Source organism: Palaemon carinicauda, unplaced genomic scaffold (genome assembly GCF_036898095.1).
Source record: "Palaemon carinicauda isolate YSFRI2023 unplaced genomic scaffold, ASM3689809v2 scaffold43, whole genome shotgun sequence".
Classification (NCBI taxonomy): domain Eukaryota; kingdom Metazoa; phylum Arthropoda; class Malacostraca; order Decapoda; family Palaemonidae; genus Palaemon; species Palaemon carinicauda.
The window spans coordinates 250,771-276,654 of NW_027171684.1; the positions used below are offsets into that span (position 1 = coordinate 250,771).

The 25,884-nt window shown below is 43.0% G+C and overlaps 1 protein-coding gene across 1 annotated transcript in view; it reads right to left on the reverse strand.

Moving 5' to 3' along the window:
- The window catches only part of LOC137636889 (ubiquitin-protein ligase E3C), a 159,362-nt gene extending 136,703 nt beyond the window's left edge, over positions 1 to 22,659 (reverse strand). Inside the window, exons 1-3 of the mRNA XM_068369245.1 lie at positions 22,524 to 22,659; positions 1,647 to 1,796; positions 890 to 1,099 (exon numbers count right to left, since the gene is read on the reverse strand). Coding sequence (XP_068225346.1) covers positions 890 to 1,099; positions 1,647 to 1,772 — 336 coding nt within the window. The 5' untranslated portion in view covers positions 1,773 to 1,796; positions 22,524 to 22,659. The remainder of the gene's footprint in view (positions 1 to 889; positions 1,100 to 1,646; positions 1,797 to 22,523) is intronic.
- Positions 22,660 to 25,884: the final 3,225 nt, after the last annotated feature.

The window sequence follows — 25,884 nt, forward strand, 5'->3', positions numbered from 1 at the left end:
TGAAAAAATTCAGGCATTTTCCAAGAGAATGAGACCAACCTGACCTCTCTATGACAAAAATTAAGGCTGTTAGAGCAATTTAAAAAAAATATACTGCAAAATGTGCTGGGGAAAAAAATAACCCCTTGGGGGTTAAGGGTTGGAAATTTCCAAAGAGCCTGGGGGTAAAAGGGTTAATTAACAAGTAGGCCCTACTCCCGTAAAAATAAAGGAAATTTTTCAAGTTCTTATAGCCAGTTAATAGGAATAAGTCTTGATGAGAGACACAATACATCTACACTTGACCGCACTCAAAACAAACGTGAAGAGAAATCACTGGGCGAGTGTGTGAGTAGCAAGGAGGTTGGTCTACACCCCGCTACCCCAACCAACTAGCGAAGGGTTGTTGACACCTTGCTTGAAAGTTTTTATATCTTAATCCAGCTCACACTGAAACATATATCCATAGTAAAGAATGAAGGTTTGTATTTGTGTTAGAACAAACAGTTTTATTACGCCATCATCAACTGTTCGGAAAACAATAAAAATTTCCTAAATCAGGACCTGAATACATTACAGTAATTTGAAGACACAACATACGGAACATGAAAACAATAAAAATTTCCTAAATCAGGACCTGAATACATTACAGCAATTTGAAGACAAAACATACGGAACATCGGAAAACAATAAAAATTTCCTAAATCAGGACCTGAATACATTACAGCAATTTGAAGACACAACATACGGAACATCGGAAAACAATAAAAATTTCCTAAATCAGGACCTGAATACATTACAGTAATTTGAAGACACAACATACGGAACATTCAAGGATTCAACTAAACATCCATTGATTCACTTCATGACCTATAAAATCTCAAATAGAATTTAATTCCAAAATGCTCACCAATCTCTCACAGTCTTCTACAGGACTAAATATGCGAATCAGTAATGCGATCAACTTTTTCGCTGCTGCTTCTGAAATACCCTGTGATTTTGCTTCTGAAAGGACGATATCACACTGCAGACGCAACTTGCGTTTCGTCTGCCGGCGGCTGATCATGCCCCGCGTCCAGGACTGAATAGTTAACACTGCCGCTTCTCGTCTTCTTTGTCTCTGTTTTGAAAAATGTTCAATTTGTTATCATACACTGCAATAGTTCATAAAATAGTAGTAGTTCATAAAATAGTTTATCATGATGTTATTACGTTTATTAAAAACAATAAATAGTCAAAGTTAAAGGTCTAACGTTATTGCAATAAGTCCCCTACATGTGAAAGTGATGCATTCCAAGACTGGATTCTTAAGCTCAAGAGTTCTCATGCCTAATATAATTATCTTTAGTACCCAGTTCATAACCCTCAGCCCCAACCCCTACTCTCCAGTTTTCAGTTTGCTGATCTTGCTAACACTAGTAAGATAGCCTACTGTGAAGTATATATGTATCATGAATTCCTACAGCTACTTAAAAAGAAGTCTGTTAATTTCTGTTCAGCTTCAGACTTATTCATAACATTTTTAATTTTGTGCATACAGGTTACTTCTTATTAAAATTTTCAGTTAAAATTTCTTACTTAGGGGAACTATTTACAACCTTCAACATTTTAAAAAGATAATGACTAAAATCAAACACAATGTTAAAATAAAACTGTTATTCACTAACCTCTCTCTCCTCTCTGTCTGATTTTAACTGATGAAGCAGGTCTGACCGTTCAATATTACGTGCTTTACTTGCCCCTCCCAACCTCTGCAGAGGCTTACGTCGATAATCCCCCTCAAAACTCCACATTTTCACTACTTAAAGCACAGCTTCCTGAAACAAAATTGTATATTATTGTACTTTCAATATATTTTTCCCAATACAGCACATTTTTATGGTTTAGATCAACTGTTCCTGTTTACTTAAAAAATCATAATTTTTTTAAACTATTTGTATTTTTCTTAACCCTTTTACCCCCAAAGGACGTACTGGTACGTTTCACAAAACCCATCCCTTTACCCCCATGGACGTACCGGTATGTCATTGCAAAAAAATGCTATAAAAATTTTTTTTTTCATATTTTTGATAATTTATTTTAGAAAATTCAGACATTTTCCAAGAGAATGAGACCAACCTGACCTCTCTATGACAAAAATTAAGGCTGTTAGAGCAATTAAAAAAAAATATACTGCAAAATGTGCTGGGAAAAAAATAACCCCCTGGGGGTTAAGGGTTGGAAATTTCCAAATAGCCTGGGGGTAAAAGGGTTAAGATCACCTGTTCCTCTTTACTTAAAAAATCATAATTTTTTTTAATCAATTTATATTTTTCTTAACCACATAAACCCTCAACCTGTAATAGGAGTATGCCTTCAGCGAAGCTAGAACCGGCCGTTAAGCTGTTAACAAAGCACATCCACCTGGCTGCGGGGGCAGGGAAGCCTGGGCCACCCGAAAAGGTAGCAATTACCTTCGCTTTGACCACTGGCCTGGGACTAGCAAGGTTCCTGACGCAGGCCATACAACTTAAAGGTCTCAGGTTTTTATGGTTAAGAAAAACACGACAAATTTGGATGTACTGTAACTTGTATTTTTCCTAATGATACATACCTGTAGCTATTTATAGGGGTATTACTTTCGGCGAAGCTGAAAGACGAGTCAATAGACTTTCAGCGAGGGTTAACCAGCCATACTGCTAGTTAGCTGGAGGGGGGTTTGTAGCTACCCCTCACTCACACAGCTATAACTGTACTTCAATTTGCTTGGAGGTAGGACTACAAGGGGGATTGGGCTGGCGGGCAAATCTGTATAAATAACTAGTTTTGTATCGTTAGGAAAAATGTTATTTTCATTAGTAAAATAAATTTTTGAATATACTTACCCGATAATCATGTAGCTGTCAACTCCGTTGCCCGACAGAATTCTACGGAAGGGATACGCCAGCGATCGCTATACAAGAGGGGGGTGTACTCACAAGCGCCACCTGTGGCCAGGTACTGCAGTACTTCTTGTTGACACCACCTCAATTTTTCCTCGGTCCACTGGTTCTATGGGGAGGAAGGGTGGGTCAATTAAATCATGATTATCGGGTAAGTATATTCAAAAATTTATTTTACTAATGAAAATAACATTTTTCAATATTAAACTTACCCGATAATCATGTAGCTGATTCACACCCAGGGAGGTGGGTGAAAACCAGTGTACATGTATATCAAGAAGCTAAGTATCCCGTATTTCATATTATCAGTTATTCAAAATAACAATGAAATTACAAGTACCTGGTAAGGAAATCGACTTGAGCCATTACTCTGCCTTAAATAAGTTCGTCTTCCTTACTGAGCGCAGCGTTCCTCTTAGGAGGCTGAACAACTCTAAGGTGCTGAAGTATCAAGGGCTGCAACCCATACTAAAGGACCTCATCACAACCTTTAACCTCGGCGCTTCTCAAGAAAGAATTGACCACCCGCCAAATCAACAAGGATGTGGAAGGCTTCTTAGCCGACCGTACAACCCATAAAAAGTATTCAAGAGAAAGGTTAAAAGGTTACGGGATTATGGGAATGTAGTGGCTGAGCCCTCGCCTACTACTGCATTCGTTGCTACGAATGGTCCCAGGGTGTAGCAGTACTCGTAAAGAGACTGGACATCTTTGAGATAGAATGATGCGAACACTGACTAGCTTCTCCAATAGGTTGCATCTATAACACTCTGCAGAGAATGGCTCTGTTTGAAGGCCACTGAAGTAGCCACAGCTCCCACTTCATGTGTCCTTACCTTCAGCAAAGCAAGGTCTTCTTCCTTCAGATGAGAATGTGCTTCCCTAATCAGAAGCCTGAATAGTAAGAAACTGAGTTCTTAGAACTTGGAAAAGAAGGTTTCTTGATAGCACACCATAAGGCTTCTGATTGTCCTCGTAAAGGTTAAGACCTTTTTAGATAGTACCTAAGAGCTCTAACTGGGCAAAGTACTCTCTCCAGTTCATTTCCCACCAAGTTGGACAGGCTTGGGATCTCGAACGACTTAGGCCAAGGACGTGAAGGAAGCTCGTTTAGCAAAAACCGAGCTGCAAGGAACATGTAGCCGTTTCAGATGTGAAAACAATGATCCTGCTGAAGGCGTGGATCTCACTTACTCTTTTAGCTGTTGTCAAGCACACGAGGAAAAGAGTTTTTAATGTGAGGTCCTAAAAAGAGGCTGATTGGAGAGGTTCAAATCTTGATGACATAAGGAACCTTAGGACCACGTCTAGATTCCAGCCTGGAGTGGACAACCGACGTTCCTTTGAGGTCTCAAAAGACCTAGGGAGGTCCTGTAGATCTTTGTTGGTGGAAAGATCCAAGCCTCTGTGGCGGAAAACCGCTGCCAACATACTTCTGTAACCCTTGATCGTAGGAGCTGAAAGGGATCTTACTTTCCTTAGATGTAACAGGAAGTCAGCAATCTTGGTTACAGTGGTACTGGTTGAGGAAACTGCATTGGTCTTGTACCAGCTACGGAAGACTTCCCCTTGAGACTGATAGATTCTGAGAGTGGATGTTCTCCTTGCTTTGGCAATCGCTCTGGCTGCCTCCTTCGAAAAGCCCCTAGCTCTTGAGAGTCTTTCGAAAGTCTGAAGGCAGTCAGACGAAGAGCGTGGAGGTTTGGGTGTACCTTCTTTACGTGAGGTAGATGTAGAAGGTTCACTCCTAGAGGAAGAGTCCTGGGAATGTCGACCAGCCATTGCAGTACCTCTAAGAACCATTCTCTCGCGGGCCAGAGCGGAACCAACCAACGTCAGCCGTGTCCCTTTGCGAGAGGAGAACTTCTGAAGTACCCTGTTGACAATCTTGAACGGCGGGAATGCATACAGGACGAGATGGAACCAATCCAGCAGAAAAGCATCCACGTGAACTGCTGCTGGGTCTGGAATCGGAGAACAATACAACAGGAGTCTCTAGGTTATCGAGGTAGCGAACAGATCTATGGTTGGCTGACCCCACAGGGCCCAAAGTCTGCTGCAAACATTCTTGTGAAGGGTCCACTCTGTGGGGATGACCTGACCCTTCCGGCTGAGGCGATCTGCAATGACATTCATACCGCCCTGAATGAACCTCGTTACCAGCGTGAGCTTTCGATCTTTAGACCAGATGAGGAGGTCCCTTGCGATCTAGAACAACTTCCACGAAAGAGTCCCTCCCTGCTTGAAGATGTAAGCCAGGGCTGTGGTGTTGTCAGAGTCCACCTCCACCACTTTGTTAAGCTGGAGGGACTTGAAGTTTATCAAGGCCAGAAGAACCGCCAACAACTCCTTGCAATTGATGTGAAGTGTCCTTTGCTCCTGATTCCATGTTCCTGAGCATTCCTGTCCGTCCAAAGTCGCACCCCAGCCCGTGTCTGATGCGTCCGAGAGGAGACGGCGGTCGGGTTTCTGAACAGCCAAAGGTAGACTTCCTTGAGAAGAAAGCTGTTCTTACACCACGCGAGAGAAGACCTCCTCTCTTCGGAGACAGGAACTGAGACCGTCTCTAGCGTCATGTCCTTTATCCAGTGAGCAGCTAGATGATACTGAAGGGGGGGAGGTGGAGTCTCCCTAACACGATGAACAGGGCCAGCGATGAAAGTGTCCCTGTTAGACTCATCCACTACCTGACTGAGCATCGGTTCCTTCTCAGCATGCTCTGGATGCATTCTAGGGCTTGGAAGATCCTTGGGGCCGACGGAAAAGCCCGAAAAGCTCGACTCTGAAGATCCATACCCAGGGAGACAATGGTCTGGGATGGGACGAGCTGAGACTCCTCAAAATTGACCAGGAGGCCCAGTTCCTTGGTCAGATCCATAGTCCATCTGAGAATCTCCAGACAGCGACGACTTGTGGGAGCTCTTAAAAGCCAGTCGTCTGACGGAGCCGGACACAAGATCATGGTACTGCTGCACAGTCTGTGAACTGTCAACCATGGGGAAGCGAGGAAGTACAGTGACAACCCGAAGCTGTCTAGACTGTCTGGGTCGTACAGACAACTCCTTATCGGGTTGCTGAGGTTGCCGCACTGCGTCACAACAAGTCACTTCTGCTGGTTGTTGAACGTCTTCCCAGTGACACACTGACTCCGTAAACAAAAAATCCTCTAACAAGGACTAAGCTTGGACTGCATGTCTTGCAACACAGCTCAAGGTCTATGGGAGCAGGTGTGGTAACAGACGGGGTTAGCGACTGAAGTGGAACCATTACCTTCCCTGGAAGCATGTTATGCTTAAATAAAAGTCCATAGGAGGCTACGCAGCTAAAGGCTCCTCTCCAAATGACAGAGTCCTCAAGGGAATATCAGAAGGAGGGAGAAAAGCACTTTCTCATCTACAGGGACCATATCCGAGAAAAGCTAAGTTCTCTCAGTGAGGGTTTCACTGGAGCAAAAGCAGCAGACTAGAAGGCAACGTTATGAAACTGCTTGACAGTCTAGTGAGTTGGCAACAACCAAAGATGTGTGACTGAGAAGCATGCGGTAAGGTATGCAGAGCATGTTGTATGCAGAGCATGCTGTATGCAGAGCATGCTGTATGTAGAGCATGCTGTAAGGTAAGCAGAGCGTGTTGCATGGCGTGTAACATTTCTCAGAAATTCCATGACCAGTGCTAGATTGAGTAATATCGCATTACTGTCCATTGAAAGTGCACGTGCCGAGGGAATTGATTTAGACTGTTTTGTTGATGAATTTGATAGCCGGCATGATAATCGTAGAATTAAGCTGCACTAAATGTACTATAATCTACTTCACCTCAGGAAAGGGAAACTCGCCCTGTTGGCAACACTGCATTACTTCATGCATGCTTGCATGGGGTTTTAATATCAACATAATATTTACCTTACATTCATAACTCATGATTCATTTTTGTTTTGAAGATATTTTTGCCATATTTTGCGATTTTGTTAAAAATATATTGCAAGGAATACATATATATTTTTATATTAAGTAATACAAATAACCTCCATTATCATAATGTTTGTGTAGGCATACATGTATATGATTACAAATGCAAGTTATGAAAGTAATGAGGTGTTATTATTGTCATTTGTTATTTCCAAGTTGAATGGGAAGAGGCTCAAGTTGAGGAGAAAGTGGCAGATGCATGCGTTGAGGTGGCTGACTCATAGCATGAGGTTGCTGCCTCAAGAGTTGCGCTTGCTGTAAGGGTTGCGGATGCGCAGTAGCAGGTTCCTGAGGAACGAGTTGAGGTTCCTGAGGTGTGAGCTGCGAGAGTTGAGGTAGCGGCTGCGCAGAACGCAGTTCTTGTCTCGCGAGTTGAGGTTCCTGAGGTGCTAGCCTAAGGAGTTGAGGCTCTCGCCTTGAGGAGGGTTGAGGTCGCTGCAGCGAGTGCTGAGGTGGCTGCCTCATGGATGGAAGAGGTTGTCGTACCTCAAGAGATTGTTGCCTCGCTGGTGGAACCGCAAGCGGAAGCGGAGGAAGTAAGGCATAAGATTCCTGCTCCCATTGCTGAGGTTGCCTTAAGGAAGGCGGAGGTTGCTGCACACCGCTGGTAACTGGCAACTCAGAACGCGGTAAGGTATCCTGAGGAACCTCAACATCGTACGCCTGGCAGACTGGACTGCGGTGAGGCGGAGCGATCGCAGGAGGAGGTGTAACCTTCTCAGCCTGAAACTCACGCATTAAGACCGCAAGCTGCGACTGCATGGACTGCAGCAAAGTCGTCTTGGGATCAACAGACGATAAGGTCTGTTGAGGCAAAGCCTTAATAGAAGATGAGGTCTGTTGAGGCATCGCCTTACCTCTCTTAGGAGGTGTGCAGTCACCTGATGACTGCGGAGAGTCAGAGCTAACTCAATGACTGCATCCGGGTTGTTGAACTCTAGAGGTCTGGACTTTACGTTTAAGAGGTCTTGAGACCTGAGTCCAGCGTTTTCACCCCGAAATTTCTTCTGCAGACGAGCAAAATAAGGGCTCAATCGTCTGCGGGTGGGAGTGACGGTCTCTGTAAGACACGCCCGCAACCACCGAGGATACTTCTGTGCGCCGATCAAGGCCTGCTGAACCCTTTTGCCCTTCGACATTGCTTCTCCCCTGGGCTTGGGAGCTTGCAAGAGGTCCCGGACTGGGAGGACGACTGGCACGCACAGAAGTACCCTCACGCACAACACTGACACACTTTGCGCTAATCACTTATCACTTTTGAATTTCTGTTTGCACTTATTTCACTGAACTCGAAACTTTAAGTGGTTTGTACCTGAAACACGCAATTCTATCCTTCCTTAAAAGTTAGTAATTGCGAAAACAGAATTACAATGTAACAGAAAAATCTAATGAAAGATAAATAATTCAGTGGCTGGAAAGAGACTAAACACTAGATCAAATAAACTACGTTTAAAATCTCTCACCGCATAAAGCTTGAGAACAAGAATAAACTCTAGAAACGTTTACCTTCTTCCCCTAAAGAGACTAGGGAGAAGAGCAAAAACGATAACAACGTTACTCGCTTGAACGAAACGTTTATCCAGCTCTCTCTCTCTCTCTCTCTCTCTTGACTTAGAACCTGAGAGAAGAGCCCAATCATATATACTCGTTAAAACATATTATTGTTAAAGGAAAGAAACTGAAGGATTTCCCAAATAAAAAGTTCCTTTATTAGAATTAAAACCATTAAGCTAAGAAAGAATGAACAAAACGGTAGAAACGGTTTACTCTTACTGCAACGTGACACCGTGAAAATTCTCTCTCTATCGTAACGATAGAGCGCAAGTTGAACGTTCTGAACGTCAACAACTGCAGAGACAAAACAAAACGTTAGTTCAACTTTGAAACAGTACGAGACTATCAAAGAAATTCTTTCAAAAACATTAAAATAGCATAATATGTTAACAGGTAAAACCGAAATGACGGGCTCAATGTTAATTAACTTCGGTACAAGAAAAGATCGCCTACTATTAGGAAAGGTCGAATATAAACATATAAAAATGTTATTTTTATTAGTAAAATAAATTTTTGAATATACTTACCCGATAATCATGTAGCTGTCAACTCCGTTGCCCGACAGAATTCTATGGAGGGATACGCCAGCTATCACAATACTAGAAGGGGGTGTACTTACCAGCGCCACCTGTGGCCAGGTACTCAAGTACTTCTTGTTGACACCTCCTCAATTATTCCTCGGTCCACTGGTTCTCTATGGGGAGGAAGGGAGGGTCGATTAAATCATGATTATCGGGTAAGTATATTCAAAAATTTATTTTACTAATAAAAATAACATTTTTCAATATTAAACTTACCCGATAATCATGTAGCTGATTCACACCCAGGGGGGTGGGTGAAAACCAGTGTACAAGATTAAAGGATAGCTAAGTATCCCGTATTTCATATAATCAGTTATCCACAATAACAATGAAATAATAAGTACCTGGTAAGGAAGTCGACTTGAACCGTTACTCTGCCTTTAATAAGATCGTCTTCCTTACTGAGCGCAGCGTTCCTCTTGGGAGGCTGAATCAACTCAAAGGTGCTAAAGTATACAGGGCTGCAACCCATACTAAATGACCTCATCACAACCTTTAACCTCGGCGCTTCTCAAGAAAGAATTGACCACCCGCCAAATCAACAAGGATGTGGAAGGCTTCTTAGCCGACCGTACAACCCATAAAAAGTATTCAAGAGAAAGGTTAAAAGGTTATGGGATTATGGGAATGTAGTGGCTGAGCCCTCGCCTACTACTGCATTCGTTGCTACGAATGGTCCCAGGGTGTAGCAGTACTCGTAAAGAGACTGGACATCTTTGAGATAGAATGATGCGAACACTGACTTGCTTCTCCAATAGGTTGCATCCATAACACTCTGCAGAGAATGGCTCTGTTTGAAGGCCACTGAAGTAGCCACAGCTCCCACTTCATGTGTCCTTACCTTCAGCAAAGCAAGGTCTTCTTCCTTCAGATGAGAATGTGTTTCTCTAATCAGAAGCCTGAATAGTAAGAAACTGAGTTCTTAGAACTTGGAAAAGAAGGTTTCTTGATAGCACACTATAAGGCTTCTGATTGTCCTTGTAAAGGTTAAGACCTTTTTAGATAGTACCTAAGAGCTCTAACTGGGCAAAGTACTCTCTTCAGATCATTCCCCACCAAGTTGGACAGGCTTGGGATCTCGAACGACTTAGGCCAAGGACGTGAAGGAAGCTCGTTTAGCAAAAACCGAGCTGCAAGGAACATGTAGCCGTTTCAGATGTGAAAACAATGATCCTGCTGAAGGCGTGGATCTCACTTACTCTTTTAGCTGTTGTCAAGCACACGAGGAAAAGAGTTTTTAATGTGAGGTCCTAAAAAGAGGCTGATTGGAGAGGTTCAAATCTTGATGACATAAGGAACCTTAGGACCACGTCTAGATTCCAGCCTGGAGTGGACAACCGACGTTCCTTTGAGGTCTCAAAAGACCTAGGGAGGTCCTGTAGATCTTTGTTGGTGGAAAGATCCAAGCCTCTGTGGCGGAAAACCGCTGCCAACATACTTCTGTAACCCTTGATCGTAGGAGCTGAAAGGGATCTTACTTTCCTTAGATATAACAGGAAGTCAGCAATCTGGGTTACAGTGGTACTGGTTGAGGAAACTGCATTGGTCTTGTACCAGCTACGGAAGACTTCCCCTATAGACTGATAGATTCTGAGAGTGGATGTTCTCCTTGCTTTGGCAATCGCTCTGGCTGCCTCCTTCGAAAAGTCCCTAGCTCTTGAGAGTCTTTCGAAAGTCTGAAGGCAGTCAGACGAAGAGCGTGGAGGATTGGGTGTACCTTCTTTACGTGAGGTAGACTTAGAAGGTTCACTCTTAGAGGAAGAGTCCTGGGAATGTCGACCAGCCATTGCAGTACCTCTAAGAACCATTCTCTCGCGGGCCAGAGCGGAGCCAACCAACGTCAGCCGTGTCCCTTTATGAGAGGAGAACTTCAGAAGTACCCTGTTGACAATCTTGAACGGCGGGAATGCATACAGGTCGAGATGGAACCAATCCAGCAGAAAAGCATCCACGTGAACTGCTGCTGGGTCTGGAATCGGAGAACAATACAACAGGAGTCTCTAGGTTATCGAGGTAGTGAACAGATCTATGGTTGGCTGACCCCACAGGGCCCAAAGTCTGCTGCAAACATTCTTGAGAAGGGTCCACTCTGTGGGGATGACCTGACCCTTCCGTCTGAGGTGATCTGCCATGACATTCATACCGCCCTGAATGAACCTCGTTACCAGTTAGCTTTCGATCTTTAGACCAGATGAGTAGGTCCCTTGCGATCTAGAACAACTTCCACGAAAGAGTCCCTCCCTGCTTGAAGATGTAAGCCAGGGCTGTGGTGTTGTCAGAGTCCACCTCCACCACTTTGTTAAGCTGGAGGGACTTGAAGTTTATCAAGGCCAGAATAACCGCCAACAACTCCTTGCAATTGATGTGAAGTGTCCTTTGCTCCTGATTCCATGTTCCCGAGCATTCTTGTCCGTCCAAGGTCGCACCCCAGCCCGTGTCTGATGCATCCGAGAGGAGACGGCGGTCGTGTTTCTGAACAGCCAAAGGTAGACTTCCTTGAGAAGAAAGCTGTTCTTACACCACGCGAGAGAAGACCTCCTCTCTTCGGAAACAGGAACTGAGACCGTCTCTAGCGTCATGTCCTTTATCCAGTGAGCAGCTAGATGATACTGAAGGGGGCGGAGGTGGAGTCTCCCTAACACGATGAACAGGGCCAGCGATGAAAGTGTCCCTGTTAGACTCATCCACTACCTGACTGAGCATCGGTTCCTTCTCAGCATGCTCTGGATGCATTCTAGGGCTTGGAAGATCCTTGGGGCCGACGGAAAAGTCCGAAAAGCTCGACTCTGAAGATCCATACCCAAGGAGACAATGGTCTGGGATGGGACGAGCTGAGACTCCTCAAAATTGACCAGGAGGCCCAGTTCCTTGGTCAGATCCATAGTCCATTTGAAAATCTCCAGACAGCGACGACTTGTGGGAGCTCTTAAAAGCCAGTCGTCTGACGGAGCCGGACACAAGATCATGGTACTGCTGCACAGTCTGTGAACTGTCAATCATGGGCAAGCGAGGAAGTACAGTGACAACCCGAATCTGTCTAGACTGTCTGGGTCGTACAGACAACTCCTTATCGGGTTGCTGAGGTTGCCGCACTGCGTCACAACAAGTCACTTCTGTTGGTTGTTTAACGTCTTCCCCGTGACACATTGACTCCGTAAACAAAAAATCCTCTAACAAGGACTAAGCTTGGACTGCATGTCTTGCAACACAGCTCAAGGTCTATGGGAGCAGGTGTGGTAACAGACGGGATTAGCGACTGAAGTGGAACCATTACCTTCCCTGGAAGCATGTTATGCTTTAAATAAAAGTCCATAAGAGGCTATGCAGCTAAAGGCTCCCTCCAAATGACAGAGTCCTCAAGGGAATATCAGAAGGAGGGAGAAAAGAACTTTCTCATCTACAGGGACCATATCCTAGAAAAGCTAAGTTCTCTCAGTGAGGGTTCACTGGTGCAAAAGCAGCAGACTAGAAGGCAGAGTATGCTGTATGCAGAGCATGCTGTATGTAGAGCATGTTGTATGCAGAGCATGCTGAATGCAGAGCATGTTGTATGCAGAGCATGCTGAATGCAGAGCATGCTGTATGCAGAGCATGTTGTATGCAGAGCATGCTGTATGCAGAGCATGCTGAATGTAGAGCATGTTGTATGCAGAGCATGCTGAATGCAGAGCATGCTGTATGCAGAGCATGTAGTAAGCAGAGCATGCTGTAAGCAGAGCATGCTGTATGTAGAGCATGCTGTAAGGTAAGCAGAGCGTGTGCATGGCGTTTAACATTTCTCAGAAATTCCATGACCAGTGCTAGAGTGCTTTATGCATGCTTGCATGGGGTTTTAATATCAACATAATATTTACCTTACATTCATAACTCATGATTCATATTTTTGCCATATTTTGCGATATTGTTAAAAATATATTGCAAGGAATACAAATATATTTTTATAAGTAATACAAATAACCTCCATTATCATAAGGTTTGAAAATGGAGGTAAGGTATGCTGAACAGCAGAGTCAGAACGAGCTGGAACAACAATAGTTGTGGTTTCCTCTTCAAGACTCTGTTGAGGGAACACCTGAGGCTCAGTCTGCAAAGGCTGAATAAAAGACAAGCAGAGGGAAGGCGCATGGGTGGAGGAGGCTGACTCCTAGCATGAGTGGTTGAACCCAAGGGTTGCGCTTGCTGAGCGGTTGGCGGAAGCGGAGTAGCAAGTTCCAGTTCCTGTGATGTGAGCGGAGCGCGATGAGGTAGAGGCTGCGCAGAACAAGGTAAATGTCTCGCAAGCTGAGGCTCCTGAGGCGCAAGGCTAAGGTGTTGTGGTGCTTGCCTTGTGGAGGGTTGAGCTCGCTGCAGCGAGAGCTGAGGAGACTGACTCATGGACGGGAGAGGTTGTTGTACCTCAACCGAGTGTTGCATCACTGGTGGAGCAGCAAGTGGAGGCGGAGGAAGAGAGGTATAATCCTCCTGATCCCATTGTAAAGGTTGCCTTAAGGAAGGCGGAGGCTGAACACCACTGGGAACAGCAAACTCAGAACGTGGCTCAACATCGTACGCCTGGCAGGTGGTACTGCGATCAGGCGGAGCGAGCGCAGGCGGAGGGAGTGTAGGCGGAGGCGGAGGCGCAACACTCTCAGCCCGACACTCACGCATCAAGTCCGAAAGCTGTGCTTGCATGGACTGTAGTAGAGTCCACTTGGGGTCGGCAGAAACTACAGTAGGCTGAGGTAAAGCCTTAACAGTCGAGCTCTGTTGTGGCAGAACCTTACTCCTCTTAGGCGGAGTGCATTCAACTGATGACTGAGGAGAGTCAGAGCTAACCCAATGACTGCATCCGGGTTGTTGAACTCTAACTTCGTACGTCTGGCATAGGTCTGGACTTTACGTTTAAGAGGTCTTGAGACCTGAGACCAGCGTTTTCTCCCCTATATTTCTTCTGCAGACGAGCAAAATAAGGGCTCAATCGTCTGCGGGTGGGAGTGACGGTCTCGGTAAGACACGCCCACAACCACCGAGGATACTTCTGTGCGCTGATCAAGGCCTGCTGAACCCTTCTGCCCTTCGACATTGCTTCTCCCCTGGGCTTGGGAGCTTGCAAGAGGTCCCGGACTGGGAGGACGACTGGCGCGCACAGAAGTACCCTCACGCACAACACTGACACACTTTGCGCTAATCACTTATCACTTTGATTTTCTGTTTGCACTTATTTCACTGAACTCGAAACTTTAAGTGGTTTGTACCTGAAACACGCAATTCTATCCTTTCTCAAAAGTTAGTAATTGCGAAAAAGAATTACAATGTAACAGAAAAATCTAATGAAAGATAAATAATTCAGTGGCTGGAAAGAGACTAAACACTAGATCACTCTAGAAACGTTTACCTTCTTCCCCTAAAGAGACTAGGGAGAAGAGCAAAAACGATAACAACGTTACTTGCTTGAATGAAACGTTTATCCTCCTCTTTCTCCCTCCGTCTCTATCTCTCTCTCTCTCTCTCTTGACTTAGAACCTGAGAGAAGAGCCCAATCATATATATCGTTAAAACATATTATTGTTAAAGGAAAAAACTGAAATATTTCCCAAAATGAAAAGTTCCTTTATTAGGATTAAAACCATAAAGTTAAGAAAGAATGAACAAAACGCTAGACACGGTTACTCTTACTGCAACGTGAAACCGTGAAAATTCTTTCTCTATCGTAACGATAGAGCGCAAGTTGAACGTTCTGAACGTCAACAACTGCAGAGACAAAACAAAACGTTAGTTCAACTTTGAAAACAGTACGAGACTATCAAAGAAATTCTTTCAAAGACATTAAAATAGCATAATATGTTAACAGGTAAAACCAAAATGACGGGCTCAATGTTAATTAACTTCGGTACCAAGAAAAGACCGCCTACTATTAGGAAGGTCGAATATAAACAAATATAAAAATTAATTTTAATAAGTTTATAATAAAAGGAAGTTAATCGAAGAGGCCTATAAGAGGCGGAGAGATATAAAATAAATCTATAACTTTTGTTAAGCAAAATTAAGAAAGAGAGTCTATACTCTCTTAGACACCAACACTTCCGTCTAAGGGAAGGGTCGGCCATTAAAAAGTGAAAGAGAGTTCATACTCTCTTCGTCACCATAATTAATCAAATTAATTCCAAAAGCTAACTAAGCTAATATAGAAGTTTCCAGTAAAGCGACAGCCGAAATCAAAGAGAAATACTTCACCAAAGTCGTGAAAATACTCCAAGAACATAAGCGTATCCCAGAACGTCTTGCCGGAAGCACGACAGAGGAATAATTGAGGAGGTGTCAACAAGAAGTACTTGAGTACCTGGCCACAGGTGGCGCTGGTAAGTACACCCCCTTCTAGTATTGTGATAGCTGGCGTATCCCTCCATAGAATTCTGTCGGGCAACGGAGTTGACAGCTACATGATTATCGGGTAAGTTTAATATTGAAAAATTAATTTTAATAAATTTATAAAAAAGGAAGTTAATCGAAGAGGCCTATAAAAGGCGGAGAGATATAAAATAAATCTATAACTTTTGTTAAGCAAAATTAAGAAAGAGAGTCTATACTCTCTTAGACACCAACACTTCCGTCTAAGGGAAGGGTCGGCCATTAAAAGGTGAAAGAGAGTTCATACTCTCTTCGTCACCATAATTAATCAAATTAATTCCAAAAGCTAGCTAAGCTAATAATAAAACTTCCTGAATAGCGAAAGCTGAAATCTTAGAGCAATACTTCATCAAAAACCGTGAACAAGACTCCAAAATTATAAGCGTATCCATGAACGTCTTGCCGGAAGCACGACAGAGGAAAAATTGAGGTGGTGTCAACAAGAAGTACTGCAGTACCTGGCCACAGGTGGCGCTTGTGAGTACACCCCCCTCTTGTATAGCGATCGCTGGCGTATCCCTTCCGTAGAATTCTTTCGGGCAACGGAGTTGACAGCTACATGATTATCGGGTAAGTTTAATATTGAAAAATACAAATTACTTCCAAATTTGTCATTTGTTCCATAACTGGAATACAAATCTCCACTATCTATAGGGGGTTGACTCACTCATTGAGAGGGTGGACGTCCCTGCCAAACTGGCTTTTACCCAGGGATTCCCCTTTATGTGTGTGAGCACATAATAGGTGAAAACCCTAAACCTCGCTAAAACCTTGCTATGCACGGTCTGCGGCATACACAAGCTTGTGTGTTTGTAGCTTGTGTGTTTGTGATACTAGCAATGTTGCTGTCAAGGTAAGAGTTCTTCCGAGTCATAGGAATCATCCGAGGTCACCAAGATATTCCTAATACCAACTCGCCAGGGTATGGGGACGTAACAGTATTGGCACAATACAAGGTTACACAAGAGAACAATGGTTTACCTGTAGTTGTTGAGGTCAGCTGTGCAGAGGACCCTAGATGCTGATTTCCCCAAGAAGGGAGGATGAAGAAAAAAGGGACAATCATTCTTATCCCTTCATTTAGTCTAAAACCAGGTAACCAATGCCCTCAACTTCCTGCTACTTGAACATCAAGGAGCTTGAGGTGTTAAACCAGTTGTTGTGCAGCCACCACAGGACCAATAGAAAACGTATCGAATCTCCTGTGGGTTACATCTTGCAGGTAGTGGGTAATGAAGGTCATTTGATGCTTCCACACGCCCACTTGTAGAACCTGCACCACAGAGTAGTTTCCTTTGAACGCCAGAGACGTAGCAATACCCCCGATGTCGTGTGCCCTAGGTCAAAGTGTCGGCGAAAGATCTTAATTCAGTGGAGGTCGATGACCTTGTGAATCCAGGCAGAAATGGTGTTCTTCATGATCGTCCTCTTGACCTTCCCCGTGCTGATCAAGAGTGCTGACACTCAGGGCGGGCTCTTGTAGTTTCCTTGAGGAAGGGCCTCCAGTTTCTCTTTGGCATAGTAACCGTTGATCTAGATCATTGGTGATGTTGCGAAGGACTTCTGAGACCTGAGCTGCCAAAAACTAGGTCGAGCACTACTTGACCCACTGTCATGAATGAGAGACGTTAAGGGTATTCCATGGGATTCGCCGACTCTCTTGGCCAAAGCAAACACGATTGGGAGACCTGCCATCAAGGTCAAGAGACCTTTGCTGCTTGGGGTCCTGGAACGAGGTCTTCTTACAGACTAAGGACTCGTTGGCTCGAAACTCCGTATGAGGGGCAACACTAACAAGGAGAAAAGTTAATTCCTTCCAGTCTGAAGTTGAGGCTCAAGGACTAGCGGTGCCTATCCTTGCCTAAACTAAGAGAAGCTTTCCTCCCGAAGCTAGCCAAGGAACACCCCTAATGCTGGCATAGTGGTACCAAGGGAAGGATTCCCCTTCTATGATATCATTTTATAGTCCACTTAGCCCGGATTGGCCGAAACCAAAGATCTTTCCAGGTATCCAGACATTCACTTTGCAACCTGTTGCGAGGGACTCCCTGAGAGAGGAGTTGGATAGCCTCCAGGCATGAATTCATAGTGAAAATACTGCTTTGTGGAAGATGTTCACATGTGGCTGTTTAAGAGTCGCTGAGGGGGTTCTCTCGGGATATCCGTCAGGAGATGCAGATGAGCTCACTAAGCATGAAAAGTCTGCTGGGAAAGACGAGTCTGATGGCCGGTTCCTGAAGATCAAAGGCGAAGAACAGATGAATCCAATTGCCATAGGATCTTTCGGGATCTCCGTCTGTAGGTGAGAAGAGTTTTCTAACGAGACAAGACTGCTGATGACAAGGTCTGATCTGAAGGGCAATGCGGAGAATGAGCGAACCTAATTCCCATGGGAGGAATTCCCCAAAAGGGGAGACTAACCAGGAAAAGGAAGATTTTCATGCTGATAAGAAAAGCAGCCACTGTTTGCTGCCGCTGTCTGTGATCCTTCCAGCAAGCAGGAAGATTGCTGCATAGTGGCTGGTGGAGGAACTACTCCCTCAACAGGGGAGGGGATGGATCTCTCTCTTCGCTGGAAGAATCCCTGAAGATAAGACCAAAGGGAGAAAGAAGTCTAATCCGCAGACAGGAAAGACACGATCAACATCTGCTGCCGTAGTTAGTGATTCTCCCTACCACGTACAGGAGAGTATCAGCACCTAGAAACGATCCTCTTGGCAATACTCTCCGTTTCGCATCCCCACGTTCTAGCCCAAGTTGAGATCAGGCGTTGTACGAGAAACGAGCCGGAGCTCAAACTGAGTTTACCTCGAAGGGGGGTGTACTTCTTGCCAGCAGGAAGGCTGCCCTATCTCTGAGAGGTTTAAGAGGCGGTCCCGTTCGGGCTCTGACCACAGGCTGAGAGGTACATCATGCCCCACTCTTTTCTTTGATGCATCTGGTGAGAGAAATCAATTCGGGGAAGAACCGAGAAGATTGACTTCCTGGATGAGATTCTCATCTTGCAACCTCCTTACCAGGACAGTCGCTTGCCCAGGTCTCGTACAGAACCAGATGACAGGAAGATACCTGGTGCTGAAGGACCCGGGATCTGGCTGTCCCCAAAGGGGTTGGATTCGACAGAAACTGATGCGGTCTTGTCGAACCTGCGAAAGTTTCGGGTGTAGAACTAGCAGCGAAGGCGTTGTCTTCCACCCACGGGACATCACTTTCGGGGTGGGTCGTGGTCGTCATTGAAGTATCCGGATAAAGACTAAAGACTGCCTGACACCTCTGCAGGTCTCGTAATCCTCAATAAGGATTTTGGCAGTTTCTTAAGAGTCCTTAGACTCTTTCCATGGAGGAAAGACGGTTTAGCACAGATAGTTTCGGTAGAACACCCTTGTGTTGGCCACCCATAGGGGGAAGGATCGTATCTTCCATGGGTTTTGGGGATACCCTGAGTTCTCGAGGGACCTCCTCGATGGGCAAGGGCTGGAAAGAGTTGGATAGACTATTCCCAGGGCAAAACTACCACCTGGACTGCTGGCTATGGAGCAGGACGAGGAGGAGGAGAGGGCACGATGACACTTGACCTTCCATTGGACGTCCTGACAGGGGTCCGCTTGACCCTTGATGGGACTAACTCGTCAGGGACTCCTCTTTTCTTCTTCAGAGGAGAGGAAGAAACCTAAGTTTTTCTGCGAGAAGGAACCGTGGATTTTCGCCTTGGGTCCAAAGAAGGCGAGGAAGACTCCTTCAGGGAGATCCTTGGAGTTTCTGATGAACAAGCAGGTGGGATACCTGTCACGAAGGCTTGCGTGACAGACCAACCAAGGCTTATGAACAACAGCTGCACTATCAGAAATTTCCCTGAAGGGAACGAAAAAGAGGGCTTTTGCAAAGAAGTCTTATCCGCTGTCGAAGAAGCTCTCAAGGAAGGCTGCAGTGCTAATGTCGCCTTCCGAGGAAAAGGAATTGAGTGTGAAGGGGGGTCCCTCGGAAATTTGAATTCCTGCTGTTTAGATGCCTTGTAGCAAGGAGAGAAGATGACCGTGAGCTGGCTTAGTGATGAGCACGAGCTGGCAAACAGCGAGTAAGAGAACGTGAAGTTGACGAGTCGTCGAACAACGATCGATGCGATTGCTAAGAAACTGGAGATCGTCTAGCAATTGAAGCGGCGATTGGCAAGCTGGCAAATTGGAAATCTGGTGACTCGTGAGCAGGTGATCGGCGTGGAGATCAGTGATCTTTGAGCTCGCAAACAACAAACTGGCAATTGGTAGGCTGGCGATCGACGAGCTTGTGATCAGTGAGCTGACGATCAGAGAGCTGCAAATAGGCAAACTGGCGAATAGGCCACTGGCAATCGACGTCCGGTTAGTTGAAGAACAGCAGTATGGTTCGACGACTAGGGAGAAAAAGCTAACCCGCGAACGGGAAGAAAGGTGTCCCCTGAGAGGCTAGGAAAATGCTTCATACTTTGCACTCCCTCCACCGGCTAGCATCGCAGAACGAGGGAATGCATCATCGTCAACGTAGAGGAACAAGATCAAAGTCAAGCTCTGAGTCGGCCACAAGCAGCCTTCCTGCCATCGAACACACAGGGTACAAGCAACGTCTACTTCATACAGTGAAGGTGCATCCACATGGAGTACGACTGCCCTGCAGAGGAGGACCGAACTGCTGCACGATGGGAAGCGGGGGTCCTCCAGCTTAGGGATTGTCCAGCGTCAAAGGGGAAGAGACTGTAAGATAAGGTTCTCCACCCTTGAGGAAACCAGGCACTATGCCGTCTCCGAACAGCGATACTCACACCTGCAAAAATTAAGAAAAAACTAAAAGAACAAATTGATCAAAGGCCAGTCAAAAAACGTTGGTCGGCAGAGAGAGAGACAAACGAACACTCTCCACCAACCCAAAAGTAAAAGTGACAATAAAACACAGGTGTGTGTGAGCAGGGTAGCCGGTACACCGCAAACTAGCGATGGGATAGTTACACATCGCTAAAAGTCTTACGGCTAGTCTTCCAGCTTTGCCAAAAGTATATCTCCTAATAAAGAGCAAAAGGGTTTTGTATTTAGTGTCGGAACAATGACATCATCTCAATGTTCCTCTGTTCTGATAAGCGGTACATGGATGTGCAGTATGAGGATGTGTTGTGCACGCCATTAGCATGGGTCACTATTTATTTTAAGGTACAGTACTGTATAATCATGTATAATCTGTTTTATTAACCCTTTTACCCCCAAAGGACGTACTGGTACGTTTCACAAAACTCATCCCGTTGTCCCCATGGACGTACCGGTATGTCATTGCAAAAAAAATGCTATTTTTTTTGCATATTTATGACGATTTTTTAAGAAAATTCAGGCATTTTCCAAGAGAATGAGAACAACCTGACCTCTCTATGACAAAAATTAAGGCTGTTAGAGCAATTTGAAAAAAATATACTGCAAAATGTGCTTGAAAAAAAATAACCCCTGGGGGTTAAGGGTTGGAAATTTCCAAATACCCTGGGGGTAAAAGGGTTAAATATTAAACTGACCAAATATGCCATAATGTCTTACCTTGTTAGTCAGAATCTCATGTTTCCACATGAAGGGTAGCGATAGCTAGTTCTAGGTTTACAAACTATGCTGTGACACTGCCAGTACTGTTATGTCAATCTGAACGTAAACTGCAAGGCTTAAAACACTTAGGACACTTGTCTTCCCTTAAAAGAACACGATGGTTGCATAAAAAGAACAAGATTTTTTAATTATGTTAAAAAAGCCTTATCGTATCATACAGTCATTTTAGAACCCTCACATATGTCAGCCATTACTGAAATGAAGATTTTTTTTAAATGAAATGAATCGGTGAAGCGCATTTATAACGACTAGGCCTACCGTGAAAACGCAATAAAACTTGTGATTAAATCATATTTGAATTCTAATTTGCCAATTCAAGGTGAGGCTTACTCCAGGCAACAGAGATAAGGATGGGTAAAGTAGAATCGGAGCCTTTGTAGAGTGACGGCCAGATCCCGTAGAAAACGGGAATATTCTGAACTGTGGCCGTCGTTCTAAAAACGATTTTGGCGGGAGAAGCTAACTTAAAAAACCCACCTAACCTATACTAAAAGCCGTATCCTTACCCAGGGGTGCTTCGCCCCCCGGACCCCCCCTTACACTACATATTTGAGATCCGTAGACCATTTCCAAACGTTTTTATTCTATACAAGATAACAGTCAGAGCGATAATAAGCAAATTAGTACGCTTGGCCGTAGCGCTACAAACTACCCGTAGAATATACGCATAAACAGGTTGTTGCCTTCAAACTCATTCCTTGTAACCCACCAAAAACAATAACCATTTGTAATGCAAATATTGGAGGTATTGCATTCTCGTTGGAGCACCACGGTCAGTCGATGGACCTACTATAGTCCATTTCTTTTAGCGCTGCATATTTGCACCGACTCGCGGCGGTGCCCTTTAAGCTCGGAAAAGTTTCCTGATCTCTGATTGGTTAGAATTATCTTGTCCAACCAATCAGCGATCCGGGAACTTTTCCAAGCTAAAAGGGCACCGCTGCGAGTCGGTGCAAATATGCATCGCTAAAAGAAATGGACTATAGGCTGGGCAAAAAGGGAGGAGTCAAGTTAGGAGGAAAAAAATATACGGACTTAACAAAGGATACTCGGTGATATTGAAAACATCAATTTGGAAAAATTACAAACACCAAAATTCTAACCAAGAAGAAGAGGCTAATTGGCCATAATTTTGTTTACTAATAGCCTAGTCCAGAGTCTGGGTATAGTAACACCATGGTCTTTTCCAGCAGATAAGGCTATCGAGAGAAGTGAAATCTATGCTAGCCTAATTTGAATAGCCTAGAGTCGTCTAAAGCAATTGGGTTCAACTAAAGAGGGAAAAACAACCTGGAATATGAGGATACTTACTATCACAAGCCTGTAGGATACGAAGTCCTATTCATTTTGAATAAAACATTCCTTTCATCTGACGCAAGAGCACATCCGTTCACAAACAGAAACTACTTACCTCTCGTTACCTCTTTTCCGGGAATACATTGCACTCAAATATTCTAATTCTCGTGACAGGCCTACTGTATTATACATAATGCTACATTACGGACATTAAAACAAGACTTACAGAGAAAAAGGAACTTAATATAACAACATATTCAACATGACACTGCACTTAGCTCTCAACTTCTTTAGGGCGAGAGCTATTGTTTTCTTCTTCCTCTTCTTCCTCTTCTTCTTTTGTTTGAGTAGGAGAAGTGGTCTTCATTTTGGAAAAATAATAATGGAATAGTTTTAGTTATATATTAGTTTTTTATATGGTCCATATGGGCTCATGTCCCTATTGTACATGGCATATATGGGTATATGGATGTATGTACAGTATTGTATAGATTTGTGGATAGAAGTAGTTTTGCTTTCTTTTTTACTGCCATCTTGTAGGCCTACTATTATTGTAAGTCAAATTATAATTTTGTATATTTTGTAATGTACTCTCATACCCTGAGAGGGGTCGCTAGAGTTAATAAAAATCCTTAAATCCTTAAAAATCCTTAAATCCTTAAATCCTGAGAAATATATAGAACGTGGAAGAAAGAAATTAAAGAAGAGTTACTTTGTGACAATACATTTGCTTCAGTGATATTTTTTTTCAGAGCAATAAATAATACGTTAAAACTGAATATTGTAAATAGACATAATGGGGGAGATGTAAACTGTCATTTTTGTGAAAATGAGGAGGAAGATTTGATAATTTTTTGTGTTGTTTTGCCAGGAATATAGAAAAGAAAGGAATGAAGTAATTGAGCTACAACAACCATACGAAGAAGACCTAAAGAGAATAGTAGGATTATTTTTATTTAGTGAAACAAATATAGAAAAGAATAAGAGAAGTATTAAACCTGATGTGGAGGAAAAGACAAAACAGTATAAGAAGATAAACTTTGGAGGCGCCGTTGCAAAGGCTACGATGCCTCACCCCAGAACCTGTAATTTTTTTTTTTTTCAAAGAGAAATCATAATGATAACATTATCAATTGAGTTCATAGAACGAATTATATGCATATCAAAGCCATCAATAAATCTAAATGTCCTTATGTTAAAAAAAATAAAACTCAGTGATCCTCGCAGTGTAAAGTGCAATAATTTTTTAAACTTAAAATGTAAGAAATTCATCAATGAATTCATGTAGGCCTACCTGTCTTTTCTGGAGAGATCAAGCCATATGTAGTATATATCATCATTATCAATCATCAGGCATTACTAGTGCACTGCAGGACAAAGGCCTCAGACATGTCCTTCCATCTGCGTTTGTTAGGTTTTTTTTTTTTTTTACCAGTCCACGCCCGCAAACCATCTTCGTTCGTCTATCCATCGTCTTCTCTTCCTACCCCTGCTTCTTTTCCAATTTCTAGGGACCCATTCTATTATTCTTAGTGACCATCTATTGTCTGTCCATCTCAGATATCCTACACATCTCCATGTTTTTCTTATATGTTGTTAGAATATCCTCTACTTTAGTTTGCTCGCGTTTCCATGATGCTTATTTTCTGTCTCTTAGTGTTGTCCCCATCATCATTCTTTCCATAGCTCTTTGAGTTGCAACTAGCTTATGTGATAAGGCTTTTAGTAAGGCTCCGAGTTTCTGATGCATAAGTTAATACTGGTAGGACGATCTCATTAAAGACTTATCTTTTTAAAGAAAGTGCATTTTACATTTCATAATCTCACTTTGTTTACCAAATGCTCTCCATCCCATGCCTATCCTTCATTTAATTTCGGTCTCGTGTCCTGGGGAAACACTTAGGCCTGGAGCACACTAGCGACTCTGTGGCGCCCCAAAGCCACAGCATCGTGTGGCGGGGATGTGGTCTCCCATAGGTTTCCATTGTTTTCAAGTTTTGCCGCGCAAACTAGCTAATGTGGCAAGCGACTGTGGCTCTCTGTCGCTCATCCCCGCCACAGGCATGGCGTGGCTTTGAAAACAATGGAAACCTATGGGAGACCACATCCCCGCCGCACGATGCTGTGGCTTTGTGGTGCCACAGGGTCGCTAGTGTGCTCCCGGCCTTACTGTCTGAACTAAGTACAGTACGTATATTCATTAACAATCTCTAGTCGTATGCCTACGACTATACCTACACATACAGCTACAGCTACATCCACACCTATACCTGCACTTACACTTACAGTGGTTTCCAACGTGTTTTGCACTTTTTTTTTTTTTGTATTGAGGAGAGAAGAAAAAATGGCACCCTCTGAAATATAATTCAATCATTTTGTAATTATTTATTGGCAAATTAAATAACAACATTGATAAAATCTTAACCAACATAAAGAGGAACCCATGACGGTGTAGAGGCTCGTGCATAACTCTTATTTGTGGTTTCTCTGCATTTTCATTGAACATTGTCTTAGTTTTACTCGTATTCATTTTCAGTCCTACATTTTTGCTTTCTATATTCAAATCTTCTAACATCTTTTATAATTCCTTACATGATTCAAGAAACACAACTATGCTATCTGCAAACCTCAAGTTGTTGAGATATTCCCCATTAATATTAATTACTACATTTTCACAATCTAAATTCTTACAAACCTCTTCTAGACATGCTGTGAATAATTTAGGACAGGGGTGGCCAACCTTCTATTTCCCATGCACCAATTTTTTTTCACTTATAATTCGCATGCGCCACACAAACTTTAACCCCTCTTTCAATCCTTTAATTAAGGTGATTTGGACATATTTGTTGGTTATACATATAACCATTTGATATATATATATATATATATATATATATATATATATATATATATATATATATATATATATATATATATATACATATATATATGTGTATATATATATATATATATATATATATATATATATATATATATATATATATATATGTGTATATATATATATATATATATATATATATATATATATATATATATATATATATATATATGTATATATATTATTCAGTTTATAATGAAGTTTTGTTGGTATGATTTTCAATACAATTAGAGTAATATTAGGAGAAAAATGTACCTAATATTTTTTTGAATCATGATTTTTGCTAGTAAATCAAAAAGTTTTAGATCAAATGACTGGAATCTGGAATATGATGAAGGTACGATATATGTCTAAACTCTAAAAAAATATATAGAAATGGTGTATTTTGAATAAGAAAAAAAATACAGAAAATAGCGGACAGTCCCCTTAAATTCTTTTTGTAATTTTTTCTAGAAATCAGTATTATTATCATTATTATTATCATTTTTTTAATGAGCATACATGTTTTTTTATCTATTATCATCTCTGGGGTATAGTGCGTCACTTGTAATCGTGTAATGCGCCACGGTTGGCGCATGCGCCATAGTTTAGCCACCCCTGATTTAGGATATATGGGGTCTTCCTGTCTAACTCCTTTCTCAATCGAAATTTCCTCACTATGTATAGTTTTAGGATTGTTAGACTTCCT